The sequence below is a fragment of the Coenobita brevimanus genome, chromosome 95 (assembly GCF_032717465.1).
Source record: "Coenobita brevimanus isolate Jiangsu-jjx chromosome 95, ASM3271746v2, whole genome shotgun sequence".
In the NCBI taxonomy this organism is placed as follows: domain Eukaryota; kingdom Metazoa; phylum Arthropoda; class Malacostraca; order Decapoda; family Coenobitidae; genus Coenobita; species Coenobita brevimanus.
Genome location: NC_137048.1, coordinates 35,993,407 through 36,005,906, shown reverse-complemented (window position 1 = coordinate 36,005,906; position 12,500 = coordinate 35,993,407). Strand labels below are relative to the sequence as shown.

General features: G+C 42.7%; 1 protein-coding gene across 1 annotated transcript in view; it reads left to right on the top strand.

Annotated features, from left to right (window-relative positions):
- LOC145413290 (DE-cadherin-like) overlaps positions 1-12,500 on the top strand; it is a 122,490-nt gene that overhangs the window by 55,759 nt on the left and 54,231 nt on the right. Inside the window, exons 11-16 of the mRNA XM_080283019.1 lie at positions 1,058-1,177; positions 2,177-2,320; positions 2,548-2,742; positions 3,153-3,349; positions 7,908-7,997; positions 11,927-12,044. Coding sequence (XP_080139145.1) covers positions 1,058-1,177; positions 2,177-2,320; positions 2,548-2,742; positions 3,153-3,349; positions 7,908-7,997; positions 11,927-12,044 — 864 coding nt within the window. The remainder of the gene's footprint in view (positions 1-1,057; positions 1,178-2,176; positions 2,321-2,547; positions 2,743-3,152; positions 3,350-7,907; positions 7,998-11,926; positions 12,045-12,500) is intronic.

The following is a 12,500-nucleotide window of genomic DNA, read 5'->3' as shown; positions in this document are numbered from 1 at the left end:
TAGAGAGAGAGGTAAAGAGTATGTCTGTGTGATAAGATTATGACTACTAGATCAGGCTAGAAATAAAGGTCATAAATAATCACTATCAGTATTATTGTGCAGGATAGCCCTATTCTTATTTATATTACAGGATTGTGGCTTGACCTGGTTCTCACATGGTAGAAAAAAAAACACATACTATTCATATTTCTTAGCCATTACTTTTTCCTACTTACTAATACATGATTCTTATACATCCATCCATACATCCTTCTAATATTTATTTCTCACATATATAAAACGGAATCCTCTTACATCCTTCCTGAGCCCCACTATTTATCAGAACTTTCTCTCTCTCTCTCTCATTTTCCTTCACATAATCCACCCATCAATCCCTCCATCCCTCCACCCACTACTCACTCTAATCCCCCCATTCCTCTCACTCACCCAATTCCCTACCCAATTCCTCTTCACACGGTCACTCATTAGTCTTCTCTACCATTCTCCTCACCCTCCTTCTACTCTCTCTCTCTCTCTCTCTCTCTCTCTCTCTCTCTCTCTCTCTCTCTCTCTCTCTCTCTCTCACCTGACTCTTCCTTTCCTCTCACGTTCCTCACTTCCTCCCGGGTCCGTATTTTCTTCAACTCTGTTTTTAATTTTCTTCACACGTCGCTTCGCTCCTCCTCCTGCTTCTTTCTCTCCCTTTCTTCTCCCTCCCTCCATTTATTTCTTCCTTCTCTCCCTCCCTGCTCGTCTGTCTTCCTTCTTCCTCCCTTCCTTCTCCTTCCTTCTGTTCTCTCCCTTTTTTCTTCGTTTATTCAATACCTCTCCCTCTCTCTCTCTCTCTTGCTAATTCCTCCAGCTCAAACGCTCCTCTCTAAAATTAGATTCCCTTCACTCCTTTGTTTCTTCTTGCACATCCCCCCCCCTTCTCTCTTTCTTTCTCTCTCATTCTGCTAATTCCTCCACCCCAAACATCCCATAGTAAAATTAGGTTCCTCTCTCACTCTCTCTCTCTCTCTCTCTCTCTCTCTCTCTCTCTCTCTCTCTCTCACCACGCCCTCTCTCCCTCCCACAGGTGCTGGCGACAGACGAAGACCCTGGTAGGAGTGGACAAGTGTCTTACTCCCTCCTTCGAGATTTTGGCAGCTTCGAGATCCACCCTTCCAACCAGCACGGCCAGATCACAACTACCAGGGTAAGTGGAAGAGTGGAAGAATGCAGGGTGAGTGGAAGAGTGGAACAATGCAGTGTGAGTGGAAGACTGGAGTATGAGTGGATTTGTGGATAAGGAGAGGGTGGAAGAGGGCAGTTAATGTAGAAAAACTAAAGGAAAAATGAAATGATAATCAAACCCAAAGAAGAGTGGAAGAATACATTAGGGATGGAAGACTGAAGTAGTGGCGGAGAATGACCGTGAGTAGAGGAGTAGAATTTAGAGGCAGGAAGAGTGAATGTGAGGCAGAATGGACGGTGATAGGACTGGAAGAATAGTTTAAGAGTGAAAGCTGGGCTCAGTTATTATTACTAAGGAGTGGCTATGTGGATGAACAGCATGGTGGAAGAAAGAGGAGTGTGGAAGGGTGGAAGAGTAGGGAAGAATGACCGTCAAACTGCTACCTTCAGCACTGGGTACACGTTTCGTAAAGACGAGATAAATAATACTGACGTCATCGAATAAATTATGACATCATCTTGTGGGTAAAAATATGACGTCATCAAATAAGTAATGACGTCACTGTATTGGGTGGGGTAAAATGACGTCACCGAATACGAATTGACATCATCGTACTCTGGAAAAAAATATGACGTCATCGAATAAGTAATGACGTCATCGTATTAAGGGTTATCGACCTTTTTTTTAACCTTTTTTTTTCCTTCCTACTTAACCCCTTCAGCCCGTGGACGTCGCTATAAGGAAATATAAAGACGACCGACGTTTCTATGCAACCTCCTAACCTTTCCACCTCGCTCCTTCCTGGCAGTGAAGGAATGTTTGTCTTGGAGAGCTCCGTCTCCTTCCTCCTCCTTTCTTCCCCTTTCGCTCCCTCTACGCCCTCGTTCATTTTGCATCACACTCGTTTTATTCGTTTGTCTTCGATTCCCTTTCCCCTTTTGCTTTTCATGTTTATTCTCTCTCTCTCTCTCTCTCTCTCTCTCTCTCTCTCTCTCTAACGCCCCATCCTCCCTCCTTCAGCGCCTAGATCGCGACGAAGGGGACAAGGAATATCTCTTGAGTGTGGTGGCCAAGGACAACGCCCTCCAGCCCCTCCAAGTCACCTGCTCCTTCAGGTTAATAGTGGAGGACATCAATGATAACCCGCCTATCTTTGACCAGCAGGTGAGGCAAAAAAAAAAAAAAAAAAAAAAATTCAGTGAGTCATAGGAGCCATAGACGGATAGACAGATACAACAAAAAGATAGATAGGTACACAGATACACAGACAGATAGATAGACAGAAGATAGTCGTAAGAGGTCATCCTTATCTGAACAACACCGTTAGAAACTACTAAAGATATAATTCCCTCCAAGTACGAAATTCATCTCTCGTCCGTCCCTCTCCCCAGCGCTACGATCAGACCTTAGAAACGGACCACAACCAAGCCACGCCCGTGCTGCGCGTCACGGCCACGGACAAAGACATCGGAGCCAACGCGCATGTCACCTACCACTTGGAGGGCGACCCGAGCCACGTTAGGTACTTCTATATGGAGCCAATTACGGGCGTGGTGTCACTTAAGCAGCCACTTGATCCTTCTATGGTAAGTGGCTGGCTGGAGGACGAGACACTTGGGGTGGTTGAGGGGGAACTGTCATACTTTGTTTTCATGTTCTGAGGTCCTACTCCACCCCTGTCTTTAGAGGGGATACAGAGGTTAGGATGATGATAAGATGTTAATAATAATAATAATAATAATAATAACAATAATAATCAGTGTGGTCCAGTTAATTAAGGGAGAGACTAAGGTTAAATCTCACAGCATCAGTTGTTTTCCTTGCTCTCTGAACCTTTCCTCATCCCTTCCTCAGGTGGGAGAAAATAAGGCCTAGATGATAATAAAAAAAGTAAAGTGGTAAAACTGATAAATGATCTTACTCAGCCTCCCCTCCCACCCCACACTCTCTCTCCCCCTCTCCCACCCCACACACTCTCTCTCTCTCTCTCTCCCAGGCAAACATCAAGAAATTCGAGATGCGAGTGAGAGCAGTGGACGGCGGTACCCCCCCACTGTGGTCCACCGCCCCAGTCACGGTGAAGGTGGTGTCCTCAGGGGAATTGCCACCTTCCGTTGTCAAGCAGCAGCCCCGACATCCAGCCATACCAGAGAACACCACAGAAAACACCGAAGTAGTCATTCTCTGTGCTAGGTTAGTATTTACGTGGTCATTCTGTGTGCTAGGTTAGTATTTACGTGGTCGTTGTGTGCTAGGGTAGTATATACGTGGTCGTTCTGTGTGCTAGGTTAGTATTTACGTGGTCGTTCTGTGTGCTAGGATATTACATGGTCGTTCTGTATGCTAGGTTAGAAGTTACCTGGTTTTATTTTACCGACTTATGACACCAAAAGAGAAGAAAAGGAAGAAGATTTATCGTGGTGTCTTTGCAAAATCGGAATAGCTAGAGACATACCAAGATAAATTTTACTCTTTTTACTCTACCTTGGCCTAAAACATGTCTGCTCTCTTGACTATCTATCAGTAACAATCCAGTAACGCTAGAATGGTAATCACGAGAAGGTGCATTGGAGTGGATTCAGAACAGTAACATTACCTACTTCTGCCACTTAGTTATGTGAAGCAGCTACAAAAGGACAAAAATCTAAGCCAAGTTAAGGTGCAAGAACTACAACACCATATATAAGAAAAGTTGGCCCCCTTGGTAGTCAAATATCAGCCACTACTACACCCAGCCTTATCACAAAACAGCACAGAGAAAACAGAAGCAGTTATGTTTTTTTCAAGGTAAGTTATGATTTTTTTGAACTACCACTTACAGAACATGACAAAGTGTGACTCTATATACAGAAATTACTCCTTACTTTGAAGACAGTTCTCTCCCTCTCATGGTAATCAATTGACAGCCACAACACCCACCTACACCACACAACACCACAGAGAACAAGGAAGTTATTGTTCTCTCTGATGGGCACGCAATATCTCTGAGTCTCGCCGATGCTAAACACAAACGCAGAAAAAATAGAACCATGTCATTCTTACCTCTACATATTCCTTTCACACCTGGCCTTGCTAATCAAACTCCCTAATCAAATCATCATCATACCATCTCCATTCTCAACAACAAATAAGCAAGCGTATTCAAACTGCTAATAACAGACCAATATACACTCACGCCTTCCTCTCTTCATCTAAGCTTTCCTTTTACAAACTCGAGTTTATAATGAAAATTCTCCCACTATAACTCCTATTGTCATCACCCTCCGTGTTGGGTGAGTGGTGCTTCTGTGAATAAGAATTGGGAATCACAAGTACAGAAAATCCACTTGTAGTAGTAGTAGTAGTAGTGTAGTAGTAGAAGTAGTAGTTGTAGTATTAGTAATAATAATAATAATAATAATAATAATAATAAATAAAAATAATCATAATAATAATCACCATCACCTTGACCCTCATCACCATCATCATCACTCAAGCAGGATCACCACTTCCTCTTCTCAGAATCCGAATTGCAAATCAAAAACCCCAACCACTCGCTTTTATAATGAGGACCTATAAACAGAAATTGGAAAAAAAAAAATATCAGCCATTTATTCTCAACAACTCTCAGGCATTCAGAGCAAACATATACTTCTCGCTCGCTCCAATACCCTATCTCTCTCTCCGGCGTGGCGGAGATGAGGTGGGGCGGAGATGAGGTGAAATGAAGGTAAGATGAGATTCAATTTGCGTGCACAACAGCAAAGTGGAGGAGGCGCATATTGTATCGGTCGAGTATTACATCGGGGAAATATTCTATCGGTCGAGTATTATATCGGAATTTTTTTTTTGTCTGTCGAGTACTATATTAGGGAAATATAACATCGGTCGAGTATTATATAAGGGAAAATATTATACCGGTTAAGTATAATATCGGGGAAATATTGTATCGGTAGAGTATTATATCGGCTGAAAATTGCATCTACAGTATTGAGTGTTATATCAGTCAAACGAATGAAAAGCTAATTAATAAAGAATGGATTAATTATCACGAATCATTTCTCTCTCTCTCTCTCTCTCTCTCTCTCTCTCTCTCTCCACGTCATCCAACGACATTCACTTCCCACTTCAATAAATTCCAGTTTCCCATCTCCCCCTCACACACGCTTTCCCTCTCTTTCAATCCCTTTTAATCCACACACATACACATACACACACACACACACACACATTCTTACTCTCTATCTATTTATCTAAACACACAGATTCCCTCCCTCTCTATATCTAGCTATCTAAAAACATACAGACTCTCTCTCTCTCTCTCTCTCTCCCACACACAAACACACACACACACACACACACACTTCACGACCTCAATAATTAACCTTTAGAAATCAATGACACTCAGGAGGCGCAGAGATGCTGAATGATTACCACTCGAGAGACAGGGAGTAAAAGAATCTCTCTCTCTCTCTCTCTCTCTCTCTCTCTCTCTCTCTCTCTCTCTCTCTCTCTCCTTGCTTCTGGATGCTGTTTGTTGTCTGGCTGGGGTGGAGTCAGTGAGCGCTGACGTGAATAATGGATATCCGCACTGAGCCTCTCTTGTCCGTCCTTCCTTCCTTCCTTCCTTCCTCCATCCATCCATTCACCCATCCATCCCTCTATCCATCCATCCAGTTTCTTCGTTTATTCTGTCATTTTTATTCCGTTTTTCATGTGTTTTTTTTCCTTATTCTTTTATGGTCTCTCATTCTTCATATCTCCCGCCATCCAGCCGTCCGCCTCCAGATACACTTGATTTTCCCTCTTCAGTTCAGTGTGTGTGTGTGTGTGTGTTTCTCATATCCTCTCTAGATCCATCCGTCCATCCGTCAGTCTGCATTGCCACTTTTTACAATCCATTTTCACTACGAATCTGTGTTTAGTTCTTTTTTTATGCTCTTTTATTCCTTTGTCCTTCTCTCTTGTCCTTCCTCTCTCTCTCCATCTATCCATCCATCCACATATTGATTTTTTTTTTCATTTCTGCTGCGTGTTTGTGTATTAATTGTTTTCTTCGTGTTCTCTTATTTTCTTCTTCGTTTAAAACATATATTCTTCCACCTCTATCTCTTGTTTCCGTTTTTGGTTATTTTTTAAGTTAATGTTTGTTTTTTCTTCTTCGCACTTTCTGTTCGCCCCTCCATCCCTTCCACTTTCGTTACTGCTGTCTGTCTGTTTTTTCTGTTTGTATAATTATTTACCATCTCTCTCTCTCTCTCTCTCTCTCTCTCTCTCTCTCTCTCTCTCTCTCTCTCTCTCTCGGTGCTTCCTGTGACTTCCGCCACTCCATCTCTCCGTCTCTACAACACATTGTTTCACATTTTTCTCTTTCTCTTTTTTTCACTGCCGCCGCTAGTTTTATTTTTTTTAATTATTATTTTAGTCTCTGGGAGTTTCATCAATGAGATTTACATTTTTTTCTTTTTTCCTGCTCTGTCATTCTGGTTTTTAATATTTTCTTGTTCTCGTTGTTTAATATTGCCTTGTCCTCGCTTTCTAATATTCTCATGTCCTCGCCCTTTTTCCTTGTCCTCGTTCCACCCATTCGTCTCTCCACCTCCGAGGCCGCTGTTGTTGCTTTTCTGTTTTCATCGTGTTTTGTTCTCTCTCTCATTTTTTCCTTCTTTTTCGTCCTCTTTTCCTCGCCTCTCCATCCATCCACCTCTTTCACCAACACCGCCACTATTTTGAGTCTATTATTCTGTGTAGGTTGTTTTCCTTTCATATGCTCTTTCCTGTTTTTTCTTTCACCGTTACTCTCGTCGCATTCTCTCTCTCTCTCTCTCTCTCTCTCTCTCTCTCTCTCTCTCTCTCTCTCTCTCTCTCTCTCTCTCTCTCTCTCTCTTTTACAGACCTCTAAAACTTCCAGTCTTATAAGGATTCCTCCTATCTAACCTCAACACTCCACATTCTATTCCCTGGCTTGTTTTAGCACATTCTCTCTCTCTCTCTCTCTCTCTCTCTCTCTCTCTCTCAATCTAACATCGACCTTTGCTATCTGCCCTTATCACTCCTCACTCAGGTCTCCACACACACACACACACACACACACACACACACACACACACACACAAACATTCGCACGGACATGCACACTGAGGGCCTTCTGCTTACTTATTCATAATCTTTTGCAGTTAGAGTATAAGTATTTTTATTTACATTAATGTCGGATCACAATATATGTCTGTGTGGTCTATGTATCTAGTTATATATATTGTAAGTTGGCTACCTATAACTCGCATTTTAATAGCACATTCCATAGCCTGGCCACTCCGTACCACTTCACATCATTTTAGCTCCATGCATTATCCTTCGTCTCCCTCACTCCATCTACAGATATCTCCACCCATCCTTCTACCTATCTCCACACCCTACTCATCAGCACACCTACCCTCACACTCCTACTGACACACTTACATCCACACCCCACCCTTGCACCAACCTAAAAACTCCATCCATACACATCCACTCTCTCCATTTATACAACCCTATCCCCACCCTCCATCCACACATCTTCCCTCCTCCACATCTCACACACTATCACCAACCTTCTTTTTATTTGGCTCCAGATACTGTTCACCCCTCCACACTTACTCCATCCATAAACCACCTGCTGCCTCCACATCCCACCACCTGCTATCACATTCCTCCACCCTGTATCCACTCATCCATCCACCTCTTCCCTCCACCGCATCTTACTGACTCCCGTATATTTCTTCTTCCTCGCCAGGTCCAATCTGCCAGACTACCCCAATGTGTACTTCACCCTCCTCAACGGGCAGACCAGCGCAGAGAACTCAGACGGTACCTTCGCTATCAAGTGAGTTCAGGTGCATCTCACACCTTTACGGGGGAACAGCTTAACACATGCATACACACACCCGCGCACACTCGAACGAACACACATACACACACAAACACACACACACACACACACACACACACACTCAAGAATCTATATAAAAAACTCTACGGGGGATACCACATCATTCAAACATTTCAACAATCTTGCAAGGAGCTATATCGAGAGTCTCAGAAGAAAATATCACGTCAGTCAAGTATTTCAACAATCCTGCAAGGGGATACTGCAGGAAAATTGTTGAAGGACTCAGGCAGACTCCATCTGTGGCTCCCCTCATTACTGATCTTGGCGCTGGGTGGTTCGTCTCGTTAGCTGATGCTTAGTCGGCAACGCAACAGGCCTCGTTAGCACAGTCGTTATTGCGGCCTTCCTTGCTCTCTCTCCAGTGCGTTATTAGAGTGCGCTGTCGGGGTATTGTGGTTTGTGGAGTCGGCGATGAAAAGTTGCATGAAGAGATAGAAAAGGTCTGTGGTGGTGGTGGTGGTGGTGGTGGTGAAGGGGGGGGGGAGGAAACTGATGATGATGATGATGATGATATAGTGAAAAAATGATGGTGATGATGATGATGATGATGATAGTGATAAAGCGACGATGCTAAGGGTGATGATGGTGATGATGATGACAGTGAAAAAGCGACGATGCTAAGGGTGATGATAATGATGGTGATGATGATGATGATGATGATGATGATGATGATCGATAATGATAATAACGGTGATGAAGACGACGACGACGATAACAGCGGAATTATTAACAACGATGATGACTAATTTAAAAATGATGATGATGATGATGATGATGATGAAACTGAACATCCCTCGTTGGCACATCCCATATTGCACACTGACTTGCACCATTCTTGCAGTGCATTATGACCCACCCACACACTCTTGCAGGTCAGAAAGCAGAAGTTATAGGACGACTTTATATTGGCTGAGACTGGTACAGGTCGATGATGATGATGATGATGATGATGATGATGACCGAATGACTGCTAAAAAGAAAAACATGTTGCAACAGAAAGAAAAAATAAGTTGCAACAGAAAAATCCCAAAACCAACCTTCTATGCAACCCCAACAGGGCCTAAAATCCCCTAAAATTTGCACACACAACGACCTTTACAACCACACACGAAAATTCCGCCGTTTCTGTGTCGCTATTTTTCCTCAGTTGCATGAAATCAATACTCTGTTGAATGTCAGTTGCAATGTTGAGTCAGCGCGGTTCATTGGAAGCTGTGATGACATTAGGCTGAACAAAATCGCTGGCATTGAGTGAACTGCAATAATGAAAGTGACGTTAGAGGAGAGGAGAGGAGAGAAGAGATGAGAACAGAAGAGATGGGAGGGGAAGATATGAGAAAATAGAGATAGAAGAGAGGAGGGGTAGAACAGGGAAAAGAGGAAAGGAGAAAAGAAAGGGGAAGGAAAGGGAAGGGAATGATTGGAAAGGCTAAGGAATGGAAGGAATTGAATTAAAGAAAAAGAAGAGAACACGGGGGAGAAAAGACAGAAGAGAAGGAAGGGAAGGGAAGAAAAAGGACGGTAAGGTAAGGTAAGGGAAGGGCAGGGATGGGAAATGAGGGGAAGGGAAGGAAAACGAAGGGAAAATAGAAGGGAGAAAATAATACGGCTATAACAGATAATGAAAGAACAAAACTGAGCAACAGAAAAATATTGGCCAGAAAGAATGCAAGAGAAGAAAAACAGAGAAGCTCAAGAACAATAAAAGAAAAGACGGGACAGAAAATGGTAGAGCGAAGAAGAAAAGAAAAGGAGAAGAATACAAGGGGAGAAAATGGAAAGGCACAGAAATAACAAGAGAAAACAAGAGAAAAGAAAAAGTAAAGAAAAGGAGAGTGAAACAGAAGAGAAAATAAGAAGACATATCCTGCTTTCCTCCTCTCCACCTATACACCTGAGTTTCATCCTTATTTTAACACACAATTTCACCTTCTACCCTCGGCCAAATGAACGACGCTAAGCCAAGTGGATTAAAAAAAGCAGAAGGATTTAGGGCTGAAATGAACCCCGTCAGTGCTAGACGATTTTTTTATATTTTATCCTTGCTAGAAGATTTTATTCAGCAAAGAAAAAATCAGCACTAATCAGCACTAGTGAAGGCGTGTATTTGCTTGGAGAATAAACAGTGATAAACAATACTCCTTTCACCTTAACCTGGCCAAGATTTTTTTTTTTCCGCTTCTTTCACGTAGTTAAATGGCAGAAAATGACAATACAGCTGCTCTACCTTCTTTCCACAGTACTTCTTCGTGATTATCATCCTAATCTAGTATTAATTTATAGCTACACCACAACATGCAAGATGGAGAGATGACAATTTTGGGCCAGGTTAGAGTAGAAACGATATAGTTATCATATTCTCCGTCATTCAAACGATATTTTCCACTGTTTGGCCATTAAAATACATTACAGAATACATTATACACGGAGTAGACACGATACTGTAACAGCAACCGGACGATACAAAGATAAAACATAATCACACTGCCCAGTAAAAATGAATAATTCAGTGTTATATTTACATGAAAGATAAACATCAAAATCCAGAATAACACACACAAACAACTGCATCCCCCGAAAATAAATATAGCTTCAGTACGTTTATAAATCATCCCAAACTGGCAACATTAATTCGTTCATTCCAGCGACGTTTATATGGATTATTTTATTTTTTATTTTATTTTTTTTTTAGTCTACTTCCAAACGCTATTTTTATGCTTAGGGAAAATTCTGCGACCCACAGGGGGGGCTAGATATATTCATTATTTCCTTTGAGAGGTTGTTTTTAGTTTCTACACACACACACACACACACACACACACACACACACACACACACACACACACTCGAACTGAAGGTGTAACGTGAAATAACATCGAATTTTATTGAACAGGACTGAACATATTAAATCTGAACGATAAGAGGGTGAACGCATTTGGAATAAGTCAACAGCTAAACGTAAGAATTGGGACAAAAGTGAGCGAAACATTAAAAGACTAACAATTGAAAATACGTGGAATAAGACCGACTGGGATTTATTTGAACGATAACTTTTGGGTGAAACATATCAAACAACGTCAAGTGAGGGGGAGGCAGGAGGGGAGAAGAGGAGGAGGAGGAAAAAGGTAGGAGGAAGGAGGGAAGAGGGAGGGGTGAAGAGGTAGAGAAAAGAGGAGCGGGGAGAGGAGATATGAAGCAGGGAGGAGGTGAGGAGAAGGAGAAAGGAGAGATAGAGGGAGGGTGGGGGAAGGAGGGGGGCGTGGCAAGGGGGTAAGGTAAAGGTAAGGATTGATTTTGTTTACAACTGGAGCGCCGTCCCGCGAGGCCCAGATAGCGAGTCATTGTGATGCCGAACACCCCGGCAGGTCACATTTTACTTACGACAACCATACGTCTCAACCGCATTCTCCTCTCTCTCTCTCTCTCTCTCTCTCTCAGATAGGGACTCATTGTGATGCAGACCTTCACTCCACACACTCCACAAGTAACATTTCACTTACACCAACCATCCCTCTCTCTCTCACTTTCCCCTTTCTTCTCTTTCTTTCTCTATTTTTTCGTGGCCATTTTCTCTCCCTTCTTCTCTGTGAATTCGTTGTTCTTTTTCATCACTACTCCCATTTCTCTCTCTCTCTCTCTCTCTCTCTCTCTCTGGAATTCTAGACAAGCTAACCCCATACAGTATGTTTCATTTGTCCTAAAACCTGAGTATTAATGAAGTAAATAATAATCAATAATCACAATCTAAGGCCTTCTGCTTCCCTCCCCCTCTCCTTTCGCCCCCTCTCACTCCAATCCCCCTCTGACCCCCCCTACCCATACAACCCCTATCCACCTCTAACCTCCCTCCTCTTCTCCCCCAGACGCCTGATGGACCAAAGTGTGGAGTGTGGAGACAACGCTGGGGTAAGCATCTTCGTCGCTACAAGGAACCTCGACTATGAGAGTGTGCCTGTTTACAAGCTGAAAATCATCATTGTGGTGAGTTGAGAATTTTACTACAGTTCTTTCACTTTACTTGGCTCAGTTTTTCATTATGCAACTTATTTCCCGTAGCTCAATGACAGAAAAGATAATACCACGGCTCTATCCTTGCCACAGCACTTCTTTGTGACTAGCGCCATGTTCTATTGCCATTCTCTTGTTACAGTTCAATACGCCTAGATAAAGTGAACAATTTATAGATCCTTCACACACACACACACACACACACACACACACACACACACACCAAGTACAGTACGGGGCAGATGTTAGCCAAATATTTCACCTCTACTCCTCACTTTCATCTACTGGAGAATATTCCTAAGCTATGATGAGGCTTGGTATATTTCTCTACCGATAGACGACTCTCTTTGGTTTGACTCTCTCTCTCTCTCTCTCTCTCTCTCTCAAAAGGAGGATGGCGAACTGCAGGATGGTTGGATTAGGACAAAT